This window comes from Meriones unguiculatus, chromosome 12 (assembly GCF_030254825.1).
Source record: "Meriones unguiculatus strain TT.TT164.6M chromosome 12, Bangor_MerUng_6.1, whole genome shotgun sequence".
Lineage (NCBI taxonomy): Eukaryota > Metazoa > Chordata > Mammalia > Rodentia > Muridae > Meriones > Meriones unguiculatus.
The window spans coordinates 14,699,623-14,721,620 of NC_083360.1; the positions used below are offsets into that span (position 1 = coordinate 14,699,623).

Genomic DNA, 21,998 nt, shown 5'->3' on the forward strand with positions numbered 1-21,998 from the left:
GAATCTTAGACATGAAGAACACAAATGTTTATTTCACCTGGTAGAGCAAATGTGGCAGGCTGTTTTATCTACAATGGAATATTAATTTTCTGGTTTAGGAAAAGAAAACACAATGCTCATTTGTATTGTTGTAAAATGTGTGCATTTGCCTCATTGGATAAGTGATACTCAAAGCAGCATCCTAATTAAAAGGGAAACTCAGTTGCCGTGCACAAAAATATAGGACGGCAGATAAATTGTAAACAAGATGCATGGTAAAAATGAAAAAGACAGGCTGGATTGGAAAGGAATGAAATAAGCTTTGGAAATGTGCTTCTTAAATGAACACAAATTGTGAGATAATGTCTCATTGAACAATAAAAATAACAAACCAGTGGCAAAGATGTAATAGAATTCCCCATGTATACCATTTTAATCTTAATATAATTTTCCCCAGTGCATCCATGTTTATTGAACTACTATGAACGATTCTTTCTCACTCTGTCCAAAGTTACTGAGATTGTGTTCTCCGCTGTAAATAATTCCCTTATAATGCACATGAAAACGATCCAGAAATTGACCACAGTTTATAGCAGGAAAAATGACAGAGCAGCTCCTCACTGATAAAGCCCTCCTCGGACACCATGCGTACACACAGTTTCGTTGGGGAAGCAGCATGAGATCACAGGACCCTGTATCCTCCTGGGTCAGTAACTTGACACTTTTCTTTTCTTGTCCAGACAATACAGAGGGCACTCCGAGGGAACTCTAATGTGCCGTGTGTTGGATAAAGAGCTGATATGAGACATTCTGGGAGCAGTGAAAAAGTACACATTCGATTTAAGTGTACAGGGTGTACTTCCTCAGGTTCTCAGTCTGCAAAGAGGGGTTGATAAAACTTCCCAGCACCACATATGTGACAGAACCACATATAAGAAAGGCGTGCTGGAAGCAGAAACGGAACCCCCAAAGGAGTCTTGAACCTACTTGTGACTTCTGCTGAAAAACCTCAGGAAACTCCCAGCTCCAATCAACCCCATGGGCATTTCAAACATCTCAGTTTCCAATTATAGGAAATCCTTGCCTCTCCTTTGCTTACACTCATTTTGACCATTTAAAGCATGTGTTTATTTCATGAAATTTTAAAATAAAAATTAATAGAAATACAACCAACCCAAGGTTCAGGGAACATGACAGAAGAAGGGGAACAAATATAAGAGCCAGAGGTTGGTTCCAGTGTTATAAAATGCTGTCTTTTGGACAATGCATGGAAATTGTACTCGGGAACTTACTGCAGATATGGTTCCTGCACAGGATCAAGCCACCAAGATCAGTCAATATTCTAGCAGAAATACTAATGAGGCTAGTTGATTTTGTTGTAGTTTGTTGTTGTCATCAAAGAAAAGGACATTTACGTGTGAAGGAAGAATAGGAAGTGTGTTGGGGAGAGTGTGGGAGGCACCAAAGCAGAGTGTAAGTAAATTCATGATACATCGTTTACATGCATACAATTTTCAAATGTAAAATGTTTTTAAAAGTAAATATTTTTAAATGTAAAAACATATAAAGAGGAAGATCATGTCCTGCTAATCAGTTTGCCCTGAATTTACTGTTACTCGGCAACTGGAATCTGGGGTCTCGCTAGATATCAACACAACTACTTATTCTGGAGCTGAGGGTGCAGCTTGGTGGTAGAGTCCTTGCCTAGGAGGCACAAGGTGATGGGTTCCATCCCTGATGCTGGCAAACTAAAAAACAAAGCAAAGCAAAAATGTATTTCCTCCATTCAAAGCTTGATTCATTTTATTTTTTATCATTCTCCAAATTTCATCAGATAAAAGAAAGATATACATTTAACCAATTATTGACAAAACCTATTGTAATCATATTAACTAATACATTCTATTAGATACGTGATCCTCTGTTGGGCAGAAAGCATACAAAAAGGCTTTTACCTTTGCGATTTCATTCGAGATTAAATAGTGTTAGATCAAACTCTAACAGAGCTCGTCTAAGCAGAAATAGCTATGTACCCAAAGAAAGCAGATGTACAAAATTTACCCTTGTGAGAGTCATCTGCCCCTCTAAGGATTCTGCTGTTAGAGTTTCACGTCAACAGTTCATTATCTTCATAAACTCACCATTATTTTTCCAGGAAATTGTTCTAAGAATTTAGATTAAAGTTTTCAAATCGATCTAAAATTTTTTTTAATGAAAATCAGTTTCTGTAATTCTCTATTCACTGAGAGACTTTCTGATAAAATGCAATTAACACACAGAGGCTCTCATCAGATACATTGTCAGGTTTCAGGATTTATTATCACAGATCACTGAGAGCAGAGGCAACTTGAGGTTGTCTGAGACACGATCAAACAGCTCTCCATCGCCATTCCAGCATAGAGGGGACATTTCCGGATCACCTTCCCTCCAGGGGGCCTTCCAGGCCATTGTTCCTGATGACCTTAGCATATTCCTTGGCTGACCTGTAGGGGGCTCTGGGCCTGGCAGGATCTTCAAAATCAACGTGGAAGAGGCCGAACCTTCTGCTGTAGCCGTTGTTCCACTCAAAGTTATCCAGCAGTGACCATGCACAGTACACCTGAAGGTTGACTTCATCAACGTGGACAGCTGAAATGTTTTTTAAAAGAGCCATTAGCATTTCTGGGCAAGTTCCGAGAACAACAATCGCTGAAGAATGCTGGGTGCCTCCTTCTCCTGCTCTGCTGTGGATCTCAGTAAAAACAGACAAAATTCCTTTTTATCTTTTTAACCACAGATACAACACCGAAATAAAGTAAAGTGACACGGGACCTAACGAATGTTAACTATCTTGATTTAGTTATTTCACAGTATGTACCTTCATCAAAGCATCAAGTCCCACAACGGAGCACAAAGAAAATTTGTCACTTAAAATAATCCCTCTTTGCAGCTCTCTGCTGGATCTGAGCAGTAGCTTCGATTCAGAAGTTAAGTCACAGACAGGCGTGGGTGACAGAATGCCCACAACCCCAGCTCCAGATGTCCGACACAGGAAAGTGGGTGAAGGCTCGAGGTTAGCTTGTTTTACTTGGTAAGCTGCAGATGATCCTGGATGGCACAATGAAACCTTATTCCAAAATGTATAGAAATTCTTTACTATTCTAATAATGTACTCAGTCCTTTGGACATTTGTTTCATTCTTTCATTCTTTTAATGTACATTATTTCCCATGCCTTCTCCAGCATATACACACATACTCTTGCCTAGCACCTCGATATGTGTTCAGTTAAAAACAACACCCACCATCACAGTAAATGAAAAGGTTGAGTACACAGCTCTGGCATGTTTAAGCACAAGTATAAAAAGCTTAAAAATGCCATAGCAACCTCCGTTATTTAGTCACTGTATCAAAACATCAAAAACAGGCCAATCATTTGTCACAGTTTAAAGAACAAGAAGTCCTAAATCAAGGCAATGGTAATGTCAGTATCTTGTGGGATCAAGATTTATTAATGACACCATCTTGCTATATCTTCATGTGGCAGGAAAGGCCAGTGAGCTGTATCATTTTTCTTCATATATGGTCAATAACACCACTGATGCTGACTCCTTCCTCGTTACCTAATCGTATCCTGAAGTTCTCATCTCATAGAACAATCACCTGGAGAACTATATCAACATGAATTTTGAAGAAATTTACATGTATTCTTTATCTCATTGCCTATGCCTTCCATCTATTTCAGAGTGAAGCTCCAGGCCTTTGAGAACCAAAGACATGACAAGCCAAACAAAATCCTAGCATAGAACAGGGAGGGAGGTCCATGATGTTCCACCCCTAGATAAAAGCTATTTGCAGTTGACGGCTTCTGGGCCAGAGAATGTTAGTTCTTCTTGAGGTATGTGACCTCTGAGAGACTGTCCAGGCTCCAGTAGGTGGTACTACAACTGTTCACATACAGGCAGCACTGAATGAACTCAGCGGGTTAAAATATAAATTACTGAGGGGGCTAGTAAGATGGTTCAGCAGTTAAGAACACTGAACATTCTTTCACAGGATCCAGGTTCAAATCCCACAACCCACATGGCAGTTCATACTTGTTTGTAACTTCAGGATCTGATACAGACATACACAGACCCTCACACAGACATACATGCAGGCAAAACACAATGCACATTATATACATATATGGGGAAAGTGATGAAGTGACAAAGTAGAAATTGAAGAGGAGGGAATGTAGCAGATTCATTCAAAACTCTATAAATATAGGTCTGAGGTTTTCAAATAATAAAAAAGATTAAAGACAAACTAAAAACATGAATTGTATGGTCTAAAACTGCACATACATAAATACAATATTCTTTATAGTTTCCTATGAGAGGTCTCTAAGCTCATCATTTTCCTCCATGCTAGGAGACCAAAGTATGGAGAAATTTCTAAATCATTTCACAGTTATTTTGATTGTTTGAGATGGGGAATTGAGTTTATGTTTTCATGTTACTATCTTAAGTTTCTCAGAATTCTGAGATTGTGTGACTCTTCACATTGAGCATTTTCTTTTTGAAAATCACAGTAAATGAATTTGGTCTGTGATCAAGTGCAAAAATCAAGTGAAGAGGCTGGTTTGCTTAACAAAATGGCCAAATCCCTCAATAAGCTAGGAGAAAATGAACAATCATATAATAAAACAGATTTTAATTGCACTGAGGATTGTTTTCAGTCACAGTGAGTCCTGTAGCTAAATATTTATCAATGAAGCTCTACTCTCATTTTTTCCTTTGGTATCAGTTTGTATGTTTCAAGTTTATTAAGAAACGCTGTACTCCTCATCTACTATATATCTGTAGGGCTCCAAATCATAAGAGTTTTGTTTATAGAGTCAGATATTATGCAGACAAAATATCCCTGACAGGCTAGTTGATGCATGACCCTAGGTACAGTTCTACAAAGAGACAAGCAAAGTGTTTTGATTAGAGTGTTTTATAAACGGTATAGGGCAAGAATTAAGCCAAGCTCTGTTGACATTTTTAAATGAAATCATGCTTAGAAAATGAAAATGCATAATATTCAAACATATTAAACCTTACAAGAATAAAAACACTTATGATGCATCCCTTCTTCCTTTATCTGCTGTAATTTGCATGTATGCTTCTCCCTTTTCCAAGTATAAACTGGAAAATATCCTTTTTAATTTGTATGTATAAATATATATATTTATATGGAATCTAATTTAAGTGCAGAATGGCACACCTCTGTCTCAAAACTAGGAAAGTCCAACTCATAATGTCAATCTCTTTTGCCTGGTAATTCAGCCCTGTGCTACGTTGGAACATGCGTGCTTTCTTTCCAACTTACAGAACTAGCACTGCCCAACAAGAAAGCCTGCCAGGTACAAAGCCAGTTTCTGAAAACACACACAGTCCCACTGATCATACACAATAGGACTGACTCATGTGCTAAGCCAGGAGATAAAAACGAGGCCCTGTCTGCTTGGAAGGGAACAAAAGGAAATCTTGACAATTTCATTGTTAGCTGCCAGGAGTGTGGCAGCAAGCACTAAACTGCCCGAATGACACTGGTGGATGTCTCTGCATTTTCACTGCAGGAACACTCAAGTGGAGAATTACCTAGTTAGGTTCAGGAGCTAGCCTGCTGGAATCCTTCTCTCCAGGCCATCACTGGGAAAAATTACAAACCCACACCGGAACCTGCACGCCTCTCCTCTTCCAATCTCCTCGGGAACAGAAAGAGACCATCATCACATTTCTTGTCACCGTGATTTATGTGGTCCCAGATCTTGGCAGGGGAAAAAAGCGCTTCTGAGAATTTGCTTTCTTTCTTTAACCAGAGTTGGAGGCAAAGTCAACACAGACCAATAGGGGTTTAGACAGCTACACAGTACGGAAGATAAAAATGGTACCCATTGTAGAATCAGAGTGTAACGTGGGACTAACAGACTGTGGAAAGATGCAGAGTTAAAGTTTAAGGCTTGCTTCCAGTCAAGCTCTTTTAGTTATATGAACTCCACATTAGCAAAATATGTGCATACACACACACACACACACACACACCCCAGGCATGAGAAACCATCTTTTGAGTTGTTCATCGGGGTTTTCCAAGAGACTACCAAACATTATAGGCAATTGCTACTGCCCTTGACTGCCCCCAACAGGTGGAAAGTCAAGTCTCATTGCCAAAGACAACATGCAGTTTAGACACAGGGACTAGAGGACCTGAGCTGGACATAACCTGAAAACCTCTTTTCTGAGGACTAACTTTCATGGTACCAGAAGATGCTATGAAAGCTTCTAAGAGAGGGGAGAAAATGATAATCCTACCCATCTAGAATGCCTATGAACTGTCACAACAATAACCAGCATGGCACAGTAACTTTAAGGATACAATAGTATGCATAACTTGGGCATAAAAAAGCAGTTCTCTAATTGGTTTTAAGGCCTGATCAACAAAATAAAAATGATGTCTGCTAATAGAAACCTAGCCAAATACCCATGCATAGTCATAGATCTTGACAGAGAACCTATGACTGTCACTTTATTGAACCAATATTAAACCCAACTACATTTTAAATATGTGTCCTTATACCCATAGATAAGAGTAGTTCTCCATCTTCCCCAGTTGGAGTCTGTCTTAGTTAATACTTCCATTGCTGTTATGAAACACTTTGACCAGAAAAGCAAGCAACTTGGGCAGGAAAGAGTTTATTTGGATTACATATCCAAAGTCACAGTCCACTGAAAGAAGCCAAGGCAGGAACTCAAACCAGGAAGAAAACTGGTGGTAGAAGCTGATGCTGAGTCCATAAAGGAGTGCTGCTTACTGGCTTGCTTCTCATGGCTTGCCTAACCTGCAGGACCACAAGCCCAGGAGCAGTACCACCTGCAATAGGCTGGGCCTTCCCACATCAGTCATTAATTTAGAAAATGCCATGAAAAATAAGGAAATCATGAAATTTGCAGGTAAATGGTGGGACCTGGAAAGGATCATCCTGAGTGAGTTGTCCCAGAAGCAAAAAGACACACATGGTATATACTCACTCATATAGACATACAACATAGGACAAACCCACTAAAACCTGTGCATCTAAAGAAACTAAGCAAGAGAGAGACCCTAACTAAAATGTCCAATCCCCATCTGGAAAGGCAAAGAGGATGGACATCAGAAGAAGAAGAAAACAGGAAACAACCTAGGAACCTGCTACAGAGGGCTTCTGAAAGCCAGAAGAAGAAAACAGGAAACAAACTAGGAACCTGCCACAGAGGGCTTCTGAAAGCCAGAAGAAGAAAACAGGAAACAAACTAGGAACCTACCACAGAGGGCCTCTGAAAGCCTCTGCCCTGCAGACTATCAAAGCAGATGCTGAGCCTGATGGCCAACTAACTGTTGGGCAGAGTGAATGGAATTTTATGTAAGAAGTGGGTAATAGTAAGAGCTGGAGAGGACAAGGTCTCCACAAGGAGAGCAACAGAACAAGAAAATTTGAACACTTCCCAGAGACCCATACTCCAACCAAGGACTATTCAGGGAGATAACCTAGAACCCCTGCACAGATGTAGCCCATGGCAGTTCAGTGTCCAAGTGGGTTACATAGAAATGGGAAGAGGGACTGCCTCTGACATAATCTGATTGGCCTGCTCTTTGACCTCCTCCCCCTGGGGGGGAGCAGCCTTACCAGGCCACAGAAGAGGACAAAGCAGCCACTTTTGATGAGAACTGATAGACTAAGATCAGAAAGGAGGGGAGAACCTCTCCTATCAGTGGACTTGGGGAGGGGCATGCATGCAGAAAGGGGAGGGAGTGTGGGATAGGGAGGGGAGGAGGGAGGGGCTTATGGGGGGGATACAAAATGAATAAAGTGTAATTAATAAATAAATAAATAAGAAGATGAAGTTGTTACATTGTAAATTAAACAGATAAATCTATAAACTCAAAAAAAAAAAAAAAAAGAAAAGAAAATGCCCTACAGGCAGGTCTGCAGCCCAATCTCATGGAAGCATTTTCTCACTTTTGGTTCTCTCCTCTCAGTGATTCTAGTTGTGTCTTGTTGATGGAAAACTAGACAGCATAGAGCCCCCTCACAAAACTTCTGTTTACTGCTTCATAGGACCTATATTATGTTACTCCCCTGTCAAGCCCTCAGCTTCACCTATGGCTCTTCTATACTTGCCTGTTTTCTGGGGTTACTCACATATGAGGATTTGAGGCTAAAACTATAGATTAGAAAGAACATACAGCATTTTATTATGAAGCTGAGCTAACTCAGTATAGTCTTTTAATATGCCCATCCATTTACTGTAAATTTAATTTTTTCTTTAAAGCCAAGTAGTATTTCATTGTCTACATGTATCACATTTTCATTATACATTCATCTGTTGAAGGACATTTGAGTTGTTTTCATTTCCTGGCTATTGTGAGTAGGGCAGTTATGAACATTACTAAACAAGTACTCAGAATGTAGGATTGTCAGTCCTTTGGGAATATGCCAAGGAGTGGTATAGCTGGGTTTTATGGAAGATTTATGAAGGAATTTGAGAAAGACATTAGCATACACGTTGCTAAACTCCATGAAGATAACAAAAATTGCTCCTGTTGTCTAAGAAACTACATACACACAGCTGAATGAAATGACAAATATTTGAAAGGATTTGAAAACTCAACTGATAAAGAAATAGAACTGCAGCTAAAATGAAGATGGAGTTTAAAAAATCCAGTATCCCCATTAGAAAATTCAGGGAAAAACCTTATAAGCAGAAGCCTTATAATCAAGAAGATGGAATATCAGGATTCTATGATAAAGTAGAGGAAGTAAGTAAAGGAAGCAAAGACAATGAAAAATGAAAACACAGAAAGGAGATATACAGGACATATAGGAAACTATCAAAAGATCAAATATACAAAGAATCCCAGATAAATGGCATAGACTAAATTTTCACCAAGACCATAGAAGAAAACTTTCTGAAACTAAGGAAAGACATTAATACAGATACAAGAAGTAAACAATAACTAAATAAAACCAAATAAAGAAAGCTCCATCATATATATGATATTTAAAAGATTATATATACAGCACAATGTAAAATACAGGTGCAAGAGAAAAATATGTCACATATAGAAGAAAGTATAAAAAAAAGAAAAAAATTAAGTCACATATGGAAGGAAAGCCCACCAGTACAGTAGCTGATCTGGAAACTCTGAAAGCCAGAAGAGTATGAAACAATGAATTTTAATTTGTAAAAGTTAATTATGGCCAACCTAGACTACTATATGCAGGAAAAATATCTGCCATAGTTGCAGGAGAAAAAAAAAGAAAAAAAAAAAAACAACAACAACAACAAAAAAAACTTCCTGTGATCCAAATAGAAAAAGAAAAAAAAAAGAAAAGAAAAGAACACTAAACAGAATACTGAACAAAATTCTTCAAACTGAAGATAAAAATAAATGTGGCAAGAGAATCTCTGAAAAAAAAACACAAATGAAGCTATAGTTTAATATAAAAAAATGCTACAACTAAAAACATAAACCAAAAAATAAAAAGACTTCACTACACAGACACCTTTCAATAATAATTCTAAATATCAATGGCTTCTGCACTCCAATCAAAAGACACAGGCCAGGGCTGAGTAGATGAGGAAACAAAATGGACCTTAAAAGTGGGAGGATGAAAAAAAAAAAAAGTTTCTAAGCAAATGGATACAAGAATCAAGAAAGTATCACCATCCTAACTTCTGTCAGCTACTTTTATCTGATGGAATGTTTCAATGTTAGGAAATCTGAAAATTGTTTCATTTTATTTTCTGAAAGTCCAGGAAATGCCTAGCACTGCAATCCCACACACTAAAAGCTATGACCATAATGTGGTAGTTTAAATGAAAATAGGCCCCATAGGCTAATTGGGAGCGGCATTATTTGAAAGCATTAGGACATGAGGCCTTGTTGGAATAGGTGTGGCCTTATTAGAGGTACTGTATCACTGGTCGTGGGCTTTGGGGTTTCAGAAAGTCTTTCAGGCTTTCAGGTCAAGTCTAGTGGCTCACTCTCTCTTCCTGCTGCCTGTTGATCCAGATGTAGAACTGTCAGCTCCTTCCAGCACCATGTGTGCCTGCATGTCACCATGCTTTTTGTCATGATGATAATGGACTAAGCCATGAACTATAAGACAATCACAAATAACTGTTTTCCTTTATAATAGTTGCTATGGTCATGGTATCACTTTACAGCAATAGACACCTAAGTAGGATACACCTTATTAGGGATTACAGTGACAGTGTCAGGACTTAACATTTGGAAATGTTGTCTCTTATTTGTCATCAAGAATTAAATCTGACTCTCAGATAAATTTACATTGACAGTACCCCAAGCACATGGAAGCACTCAAATACTTTGGATGAAGGCACCAATGTTTCAATTGTTATTATAAACACTTAAAAGTAATCATACTGGATAATCAAAGATAATCAAACAGGTATAGAAAATAACTAAGGAAAAGAAGCCAATTGATAACACGCACAAACTCGCAGAGTTCTTAGTTGTTACAAGGGCCATGGGAATATACAGTGGCCAAATTTACAGAGGCTAAGGCACAGAGACAACTTTGACTACTTTTATGAATTAGTAACCCAAAAATCTGAAGCAGACTATCTTGTCGAGGGAAACACTGCTAGCTGAAGGGAAACTTTGGCTTCTTACGTGCCAGTGAAGACACTGAGCTCTACTACTAAATTTATTGTAAAGGTCACATGAGAGAGTATGAACCCCAGCATAACGCTCAGCCAACACTTAGTTTCTGGGTTTTTTTCTTCTATGGTCATTCTTTGGGATAATACAGAACAAATACTGAAAAAATAGATAGGACAAGGGGGAGAGGGAGGAAAGAAGGGAGAGAGGAAGATAATTGGACATGAACAGAAGAAAGGCTATATAAGGAACAAAGTAACGAGATAGTTATCTGCAGTCCAACAGAGAAGTCCAGGAGAAGCTGCAACAACCGGAACCTACAAGAAAACAGAGATTGATGATCACAATGCAGGGTGATTTTTATATCTAAGCAGACTCACCCACCAATGACCAATGGCGTTGTACTAGCAGGGACTACGGTGTCCTCAGTATAGGTTTAATCCCAGAGTTGGAGGTCTTGGGGCATACAAGTGTGAGAGACTGCACCTAGCCCAGGTCTCTGCTAAGAGAAGAGGGAATTCCACAAGCAGCTTCTTCAAATCATGGCTCACCACTGAAAAACCATGGAGATGCTAAATGCTCAGTTGTACTTGGATGCATTTCAGCCCACTTTTCTGTTGAAATCTACCTTTAGTCCCACTCGGTCAAAAGAAATCTTCTCAGTCACCATGTAGGATAGGTTAAATGGGGGCTTACAGAGCAGGGAGCAAAGCTGTGTATGTGATAGAAACTGGAAAAGGGAGTTATTGCAAATATAATTAGAAATCTCAAGGTGATGGTCCTGGATAACAGTGAACCCTGAATTTCAAGCATCCTTGTAAAAGACCAGAAAGGGAGAAGCAACACCAGGAAGATGCAGAGAAAGAGAGAGAGAGAGAGAGAGAGAGAGGCTGAAGTTGAAGTAAAATGTTCACAAGCCCAGAAACACCGAGGATTGCTAGCAGACACCAGAGGCCAATTGACAATCATGGAGCAAATTCTCGCCCCTAACCTCTGGAAGGAAGTTCTGATCCTGCTGACACCTCCATTTTGAAATTCTGGCTTCTAGGACTGTGAGAGAATGTATTTCTGTTGTCTTTAAGTCACCAGGTTTAGGGTAATTTGCTAGCATAGCCACAGGAAACTAATGCACCATGCTCTTTCAGAGAGGTTGCCAACTGGGCTCAGAGTCCCAAACCACCCACCTGGTCTTGCTGGGGGCTTATAAGCATCTCTCTCAAAGTCTGTCAAAGCCAGAGAGAGAGAAAGCCTTCTGGGGACACAGTTTGAAGCCTATTTTCTGGCAATTGCCCACACACCAACTTTGAAAATGTGATTCTCTGAGTTTGGTTGAACAGTACAAGTTCATTACAATTGAAAAAGAGCGTTACCTGAGTAGGATGCTACAGGAAACCTGGCACACTGGCTGCTTCTCCTTTCTTTGGGAAAAAGAAATAAAGGCATTGGGATGCTGTAAACAACAAAAGACATACAGGAAGGCTCTCCTCCCCTGTCCCCAACTAAACATGAGTACCTGGACAGCATCTATGAAAATACCCAAATCGCCCCAATATGAGACCCCACCTTTAGAAAAGAACTCTTGGTAAAAAGAGCTATGAGTCTCTGAAAAGAGAGTATTTTCATATCAGAGCTAATTTTTAAATATTTTATAGGAAAATGCCAATTAGCCAGAAATGAGCTCCACAGACTTCTTAATTAACTATTATTTCTACTATTTCTATTACACTGGTGGGGGAGTAGTTATGCCACAAATAGCAAGCAATTGAAAGGGATCATGGGATCATGTAAAAATTCATAATTTTAGAGACTAGGTATATGTCTGTATCACCTTCCAAAATTTCTCCATTTATACTAATTATGCAGTTACTTCTGTTACTATTACAGGAACTGATGCTCTTCCTAGCCAGAGGTACATCAAAAAGGCTCATCCTCCCCCTACCTCTTTCTCCACCCTCTTTCCTGCCGTTTTTTTCCTCTGGGACTTCGTTTCCTCTTCTGTGAAATAGAGGTATTAGCATATCTCTATAGAATAATGGTGAGCATTAAATAAATTAATACAGATAGCTCTGGGAAGAATGCTCAGTCCCTAGTAAAGCCTAACGCACACTACTTAGTGGTTGCAATTGTGGCTTTTATTGCTCTCCAAGTCTGGGAGGGTGAGGAGTGAAAATCTGTTCCATCTCTTCCTCCATCTGGTTTCCAACAGCTTTCAGAGGACGTAGAGTCAGCACAAAGTGCTCAGTGCTGAGAAGCAGTGAAATCGGGTGCCAAGGGAAAGCATAGCATCTGGGACAGGGTTATGCTCTGTGGGAACGGGTCAGCTGCGGGTCAGGAGAAGAAGTCAGTGTCATCATGGAACTTTGGGCGATGCTTCCAGAATACCGGGTGGTACTGCTGCTCCCCTGGTTGAGAGAATAATAGGAGCTACGAGCATCCTACCTGGCATTTCTAGAACAGATAAGTAACACTTTTCCTACATTTATGAAATAAATGTGTGTCATGCAAAAAACAAGGAAGAGAGTATATGATATTTTACACTGTTTTGAAATTCACAATTGCAGCCTATATGTAAGGGTAGTATTCATCAAATTATTACCCCATGAGCATTTAATCATAGTCTCTGAAAAGTAGAGTGAAAGGGAAAAGGGGGACATAAGAAACAGCTATAACATTTACTGAGTATTTGAATATTATATCAAAAGTTCATTATGCCTCAAGTCCTTTCATATTTGCAATGAACCTATCTGATTATCACCATCTATATTTTATGGAGAAGGGTACTTATGTCTGAGAAGGTTAAGTAACCTTGGAACTACTCATGCAGCAAGTAAGTGGGGTGAGACAGGAACTCGAGCACAGTAGCAGGAAGGCCTACACGTGGAGCCTGCACAATGAAAAGATCTATTTTAATCAGAACATATGGGACATGGCCGATGGATCGCTTTGGTTAATGAACATGAGCCCACGGATCCAACAATGAGTGGGAGTTGCGCAGTGCCCTTAGCCAAAGTAATTCTGAGCAGAATCTGACTTTGGCTCGTTGTCACTGATTGATATTGTTTGTGAAATGTCCCCCACATAGGCTGGATCCTGGGTGATTTAAAAGATGAGGCTACCTGGAGGAAGTGCATTACTGTGGGAGTAGGCCTTCCAGTTTATCATCATACCCATTTCCTGTTCTTTTGGTTCCCAAATATATTGAGATTTTAGTACTCTCCAGTCACCATGGGGCTTCCTGTCACTGTGATAAATTTATATCCCCTACAATCATGAACCAAAATAAATCCTTGCGCCACTGAGTTGATTTGTGTCAGGTATTAGGTAACAGCAAAAAAAGGTTTAAAAGTACGGAAATGGAAAATGAAAGGGGGTGTGCTAAGGAAATGGACTACAATGCAGCTTTCAGAAGTAGTACTCAAATGTATACCGTGAAGCCAGCTGACTAAAATAATCACCTCAACTGTTAATGGCCTAATAGAAATGGAGTGCCACAGTTACTTTTGCTTCCACAATATGAACTTTCTTTCTGCCTTAGCGGCCATCTTATGTTGTGCCAGAGACTAGACCTTACAACCCATTGTTCTCCAGTGCTGGGACTCTTTGCTTCCATCCTCACCAACATAAAAGGCTCTGCCTTGATTCAGTTGTTCACATTTGAATTAAAGTCTCACATGAATGAATACAAGTGGTAGAACACATAGCATTGTTCCAATGAATTCACAGATTTCTCATACTGCACCTTGGAGAGATAAAGCTCAGAGGTCTCAAGGTCTCTCAAGTGGAAAAAATACATTCAACCAATGCTGGGCACCCAGATGATATGACAGATGTTCACCACTCTAGATCAACAAAGACTACAGCAATGCAAGAGAATGAATAGCACATGTCAAAACTCAAATATGGGAAAACCACTGTGAGAAACATTAAAAGAGTGATTGATTCAATGGCATCAGAAAGAATCAAAGGAAAAATTACAAGGAAGAACCAAAACTAGTTCTTCATCAAAACTTTAAAGACTCTGAGTTTTTACTCCAACTGACATGGAAAAGTCATTGAAGAATTTTAAGAAGGGAAGTAATTAGTTAATTTGTCCTTCCAAAAGTTTACTGAGACCACTATAAAGGACAGATCTGAACATGGATGGAATGAAAGGCAAGAATGGAATTGGAGTAACCAGGTAGGAGTGATAGTAGCCAGTCAGATGGGGATATTAGTCAGTCACATGGGGATGACAGAAGTGACATAAACGAAAACAGAGAGAAGTGAGCAAATTCAATATGTACTCAAATTAAAGCAATAAGATTTAGCACTTTACTGACAATTACTGATAAAGGAGCTATGAAAGCAAAGTTGACAATTTTGCCAATCTCTGGATTACTACTCGAAAGAGACAAGTTTTGGCACAGAAGCAGGGAGGAGAGACTGAAACTTGGTTATCATGGTCGTAAGATGCTTTTTATGACATCCAAATATAAGATCAAGGCATAATCTGAGACAGTGATTTTAATTTTAGAGTTCTCACACAGAGATGATAATTGAAATCATGGCTGTTAATAGAAGTGAGAGAACAAGAAAAACAAAAACAAAGGAAAGTTGGGCATGAGGCTGACAGAATTCTAACAACTCCAAAGCATATGATCTCCACCAAAGGGACATGGAAAGTTACATATCTGAATCAGGAGGACTATAAGAGGCATTAAGAATCAGAGACACTAAAAAATTGTGGTATAGACAGTGTAAAAGACACAATGCAGATGTAAGTAGGAGCAGCAGCTTGGAAAATCAGTCCCCTAACAGCATTAGGACCCATTAGGACTCTGCCTGGTGCTTCATATCTTCCTGTCCTTTCTTTGCCATTCTCCACAAACAATAGCTTTCTTATTCTTCCTAGAATGTTCTGAGCGCTGGTATATCTTTTGGTCTTGATACTGACTTTGCCTTCCATCTGCTGTTCTTTGTCTCTTTGCTGCCATTCCACTCTTCACTCAAACCCATCCCCATAACAGATCTTTTCTGATGTTCCAGTGTAAATTGCTCCCATGTGCTACACTCCCTTTCATACTATCCTGCGCTACAGTTTTGTAGAATTTATTAAAGGAAAATGTCTTGCTTGTGCATTCATATTTTTCATCTCAATAAGTAGACTAAAAGAGGCTTTATCTTTTTTCTTCAATATACGACACCCCAGAAATAGTTCCTCAATCTTCAAGGTAGATGATGAAGGAGCAGTTGTCGAAGGAAAAGTGAGAAAAGAAAAAAAAGTGAGGAAAAAGGAGAGGATAAAATAGGGATATAGCGAAGGAGACAGAGAAAGAGATGGGGAAGAAGGAATAAAGGATTTTCTTGATATAATCTCAATACAACTCCGGGTTCATCGTTCCCCACGTGGCCTTAGAATCTCAACATCTCCAGGCTAAACAACCCAGACATCAGTAACTACTGATTTCAGGTCTCCATCTCATACTCATTGACAGGGTCTCCCATGGCAACCAATCTCTGCTTCCATCCTAATGTGACTATTCCACCTGTCTACCTATTCATTCTAGAGTGTATCTGTACTCGCCTAGAGTTTCCCACTTTGTGAAATTTCAACAAAGCTTCCTTGTTACCTCAGGATCTGCACCTATACATCCATCTGTGGTTCTCAGCATATCTGAAAGGACCTCTGTGTGGGCCTTGGATGTGTTTCTTTGAATTTCTCGTGAATGTTTTCCTGTGATAACTCTAAAATCTTTTGATGTGGTAGAATAAGGTCACTGTCCTCTCCCAAGACCAAGCGTTAAACCTGAATGGTAATACTTTGTACTTTGGAGTCCAAATTAGAACTCCTGGAGAGAGCATCTGTATCTTATCCCTTACAAAAATACACACCTTAGAACAGCTATGATTATAAAGCCCATATAAAATATTGTTCTATCTACAGACCAAAAGTAGCTCCCCACCCAACTACAGTACCTAAAGTATCCTTTAAAGTAAGTAGCCTTTAAAGAAAGCATTTGGTACCCCCACATAGAAATATCAGAATCAAATAATTCCATGTTCACGTGAAAGGCTAAGTTCTAGGTTCTATGGTTGTAGAAAAATAATGCTGATATTATTGTTAGTGTGAAAATCATGACAATCCTTAACATGATCATAAAGATAAATAAGTAATTTACCCTGAGTGACCTATGTCTTTCAAATTATACCTTCCTAAAGTACATGCTGTATGAATAGGCGGATCTCAATACCTTAACTCCTTTCTTCCATTTCTCCCTTGATGCTACTTGTTAAAGTCTATCTTGTACTCCAGACTCTGTACTCCAGAAAGTCAGGAAGTACCTGGCTCCTGAATCTCCACACTCAATTCACATTGCTTAGAACAGCTGCAAGTAGATATTATATTGGACATTTTGTCAGCAATACAAGAGTATACATAAAGCAGTTATTTAAAAAAAAAACATATTGACTTTTTGACCAAAGTGACAGAATTCATTTCTAAGTTTAACTTTTCTGAATAATCAGGAGAAGATGCAGAACTTACTCTTCCTCCAGTCAGATAAATACATTTTGCATGCCGAGGACTAGAATGCATTGTTGTGATTCCTTAATTCCTAGACCAAGTCGCTGCTCAGCTACCAGCATCCCTATGTGTATACAACAAGTGCTAAATAAATTATAGCCAATGGTCCTTAAAGAATCCATTGTCTGAGATGTCAATGCCACCCTCTGTCACTAACAAAGGGAGAGCAAGCCCACCATACAGCTACTATAATACTGTACACCGGCCACTGTAATTTCTTAGACTTTAAAGGCACAGGAACATGAGCAACAAAGAGCAGAAAAGAAAACACTGACACTTCTTTAAACTGCAGCTGTGTGTGTTTTCACTTTTGAAATTGCTGGCACCAAGTTCAAACCCAGGTGGGCAACACCTCACCCAGACTGCCCATCCTGGCCTAAAGCACAAGTCTCGCCAGTCTGCTTTTTAAGGACAAGGAAGGACACTGCTTAGAGATGTGGCCACAAGCTGTTCAGGGAAGAGACTTCACTCAGCACATTTCGGCTCTGGAGGAAGGATGGGCTTATTTCTGAGAGCCACATAAAATAAATAATCATGTAACTGCAGATTTATTCTGATAGGGCTTCTGACAGCTGCTCTGAGAGGTGGGTCCTTGCAAGCCCATCTTTCAACAGTGAACTGACCCAAAGATCCAGGAAAGCTCCAGACAGGACCATATGGCCAGGAATAAAAACATATTTCAAACTCTGTTTATTATGCATATCTTTCAAGGGTTCACTGCTCTGTGATGAAACATTGCACCTGCAAGGCTTTAATAAGCTTCCCAAGCAAGCACAATTATAAAATTGCAGACACCTGAAGACTTTGGCTTCTCTTCTACTCACACAAGCACTGCCCATCGATGACTGGTCTCATTCTTTCTAATTATTTGGGCTTGAAGTGTTTTTTAAGCTGTGATCAATACTTATTTAGAAAATAAAACTCCTTGTAGGCTTTGGAGTGAGACCATAAAATATTGCTCTATCTAAACTTTGGGAGCACCAACATTATTGCATACAAAACCTCCCCAGTCTACCCAAAATTCAAAGAAGCAGCTCCTGACACAGTCTTGCAAAGCCAGGAGAGCATTTGACATGAACTTAAGGTAGACCTCATTTATCAACAATACCCATTGAGGTATGGTGAGGAATGGATTTTCTTCATGATTGGACGCTAGAATTCCACATCTGGTCCAAATTTCTGAGAACAACAGTTTGTTCGTGATTTCCTCAATGACTGTCCACTGAACCATTACTATGTGCCAGACTCCAGATCGATGTGTGCTATCCTAGACACAAAGAACAGGCAGTATCTGTCCTCAGGAGTCAGTGTTCTCACTGGGAAGATAGATTCAACAAGGATTGGCTTGGAATGTAGTAAAAGATACTGAGCTTACAGAGGCCCAACCATCCTGTGAGAGTCAGGCCCAAATCTTGAAAGGAATAGTCAGTTTGAATGGAAATATAAAAATTACAGGGGTTCACTAGCTAGTCACGTAAGTGAAGGTGTGTATCATATCAAGGTTGGAAGAATGTTACTGTGTCATCATCATTGGTCTCTCCCAAGGCTCAAGCAATATGATGCATCTCAAGGCTCTAATTTTTATTTCTATCTCTAACTAGCCTGAGAGTGAACAAAACATTCATGTAAAAGATTGTTCTCATGATTAAGTGACTGGCTTGGAGTGAATGGGCATTTTATATCCACCACACTCCAATGAATAACTCTCTCCCCTTCCCTCTCTCTTCCCCTCCTTCTTTCTCTCCTTTTATCCTTCCCTCTCTCCCTCTCTCCTTCCCTTCTCCAAACTGACAATCTAGATGAAATTCAGGACCTGTCTGTCTTTCTTCTCAAAGAATGCCTAGATTCCCTAATCAGTATTTTAAGAAAGGAATTTATATAAGATGGTTTAGCCTAATTATTACATAAATTGAGGAGTATGTGATTCTTGCCTACTGAGATTCTGTTTTATCCTCTTGCAGTCCATGCTCTAACGTTAAAGGAACTTTGAATCACATAATGATTATATCCTGCTGAGGATAAAACAGCAACTAGTCTGTTTCTTGTAGGATTTGAAAGACTTCTGACTAAACCTCAGGAGGTCACAGGACACAGGATGACACTGGAACTCTGCACCAGTGCCTCATATCGAGCGTGGGACTGACAACAGTATGGCCAGGCAGGGTCTATTTCAATTCAACTCACTGACTTTAATATATCCAAGATGGGGTTTTGGCTGGTGCATTTAAAAAGACACAAATGTTCCCATGAGGCATGTGCAGAAAGGAGAGAGAGATTAGAGAATGTGCGAGGGGCTGTATTTCTCTTTGAAGTGCAGAGAGAACCATCAGGCAAGTGGAGGGGGAGGGTTTGCAGAACTTTAGTTTCCTCTGGCTCATGGTAGGACCCTTCAGGTCTTTACACCACATTGTTTCACTACATAAGTACTGCCATGGTTTCAATTGCAATAAATATACTCGACAGTGAGCTACTTAATTGCAGTCTAGGAAACCCAGAGACCACCTCTCTCCCCAGCCTGCTACTGATTACATCCTAGAGCAGCTTTCTCAAATGAGCAGTGGGATGAATTTGTTAGCTCCCCTTTGGAGCTAATAAAATAGCAAAATTCCCATTTGCCAGGCATTTACTGGATGCCAAGCTCTGTTTGAAGTTTACCATGCACGAAGTACTTGCTCTTTCCTACAGCCCTTATAATATAGATCCTATTATTGTTCCCATTTTACCCAATGAGAAACCTAAGGCACTGTGAGGATCTTCCATTTGCCCAAGGCCTTGCATTTGGTGAAAAACTCTAGCATAGTCTTCTCTTGCAGAATAGTGCGGATTAGCAATTTGGAGAGAATGCTTGAAGGACAGCTCTCTCACCCTATTTTCATTAACTATAAAAGTTAGTCTTGCATTCAATCACTATCTACTGCTTTTCTCCTAAGCTACTAGGAATATAGGAACAAATAGGGTGATAACCCTTCCTATCTTCAAGGGCTCCTTTATGAAAGAACAGACATGTGAAGAGCAGACGTAGTGCAGTGATCAGATGAAAACTGTATTATAAGAGCAAGGCAAGAAACTCCTACTTTAGAAAATGTTTTGAGGAAAGGGAATGCCAAAGAATGCTTCTTAATCTACTTAATTTTATTTTTTTTGAGATTTAATATATAAATACTGTACTTAAATCATCTCTTCTCCTCTCCTCCCTTCAACTTCTCTCATGTCTCTTCTACCCCCCTAAAATTAATGAGCTCTTCTTCTTTAATTATTGTTAATACATATGTTTGCATATATTTATGCCACACATAAGTATATACAAAAATCCAATGTGATAAGTCTATTTAGCATTGCTTATATGTATATACATTTAGAGTGGGTCATGTAAGAATGGATATCATATCAGGGGATTCAACCATGGAAAATACTGATTACTCTTTTCTCAGCAATAATTATTTGCCTATAGTTTTTCATCTGCAGATAAGGCCTTCTGAAATTTCTCCTATCTTTGTTGGTTTATCACTGTACAAGACTTGTTAAACAATGATACTGTTTGATATTTCAAGGGTGCAGCTTCCTATCATATAAAGAAGACACTATTTCACAGCAGATTTCCTGGTCCTCCAGCTCTCAGATCATTTCTGCCCCCTATTCCTGCATGTTCAGAGTCATAAGCATGGGCGTTGTGCTGTAGATATACCAGTTAGGGTTGAGCCACCATCAGTTTTTCTCTGCATTTTGATAGTACGTAATATTGGGAGAAGCCCTGAAGAGATAGACAGGATGGGGCTATTTACTTTAAGCAATTGGCTCAAGTGTTTTTATAGACGATGAACATTCCTAAGGTGTGTGGTGCATAAACTTCAGACTCAGGGAAGTCAATGGACAAGTCCAAGTCCAAGTCTGAGACTAGGAAAAGCCAGATGCTCCTGCTCAAAGACAGCTACTTCCCCTTTACTAGGCCTTCACTTATTTCTTTTGAAATGCATTGATGCCCTCAATAGATTGGATGAATGATTTTTCTTACCACTACTAGAAAATCAATTCACTTTTCTCAGTCTATAATCCCCATACTAATTGTACCCCAAAACATACACACACACACAGTGTCTAACCACATATCTGAGTGTCCCATTGCCTTAGTCAATTTGAACCAAAAAGCAACAATCTTAAAGAGGCATCTAATATGTTCATACAAGGTATTGATAAAGATAAAGAGGAAGAATGACCCGAGGGAGGGAAGCACGCCTTGGGTTTGCATTGTTCACAGCCCTAAGAAGTAGGAAGTTTATACTGGAATGAAAACTAGTGGAGCTACTACTTTAAATAGCTGTACTTGTAAACAATCCTGGCAGCAGGCTTGAGAAGGATAGTCAACAAGCCACTTGGGAGTCTGAAGCCTTAAGTTAACGAAGTTGCAAGGAGATGAGTGCAAAGTTCTAGGTACTAGAGACATCATCAGATCTCTGCAATAACAAGTTGGTAAAAAGAGCTGAAGGTGACAACCAGTTTGAAAGTTGTCTACTGACTTAAAAAAAAAGTGTCTCTGTGAGTTCGAGGTCAGTCTGCTCTACAAAGCAAGTTCAGAACAGCCACAGCTACACAGAAAAACCCTGTCTCGAAAAACAAAAAACAAACAAACAAAAAAAAGTGAAGGAACTCTATCTGCCAAATTAATGACAATGACCAGGAGGGTTTACTTGTTCAAGGAGACTAGCAGGTAAGTGTTGTTTTGCTAATTTATGAATGGGGAAGTGTCTTTGTTTAGGTTTTGACACTGGGTTTATATAGCCTAGGCTAACT

The 21,998-nt window shown here is 39.4% G+C and overlaps 1 protein-coding gene across 8 annotated transcripts in view; it reads right to left on the reverse strand.

Annotated features, from left to right (window-relative positions):
- Positions 1-1,755: 1,755 nt before the first annotated feature.
- The window catches only part of LOC110555025 (cytosolic beta-glucosidase), a 127,427-nt gene continuing 107,184 nt past the window's right edge, over positions 1,756-21,998 (reverse strand). For 4 of the 8 annotated variants that reach the window (XM_060365327.1, XM_060365326.1, XM_060365323.1 and 1 more), the window contains one exon: positions 1,756-2,607. In XM_060365327.1, coding sequence (XP_060221310.1) covers positions 2,287-2,607 — 321 coding nt within the window. In that variant the 3' untranslated portion in view covers positions 1,756-2,286. Of the gene's footprint in view, positions 2,608-8,990; positions 10,966-12,018; positions 12,067-21,998 lie in introns of those variants that run through there. The other 4 variants (XM_060365324.1, XM_060365331.1, XM_060365329.1 and 1 more) reach the window with 4 other exon arrangements.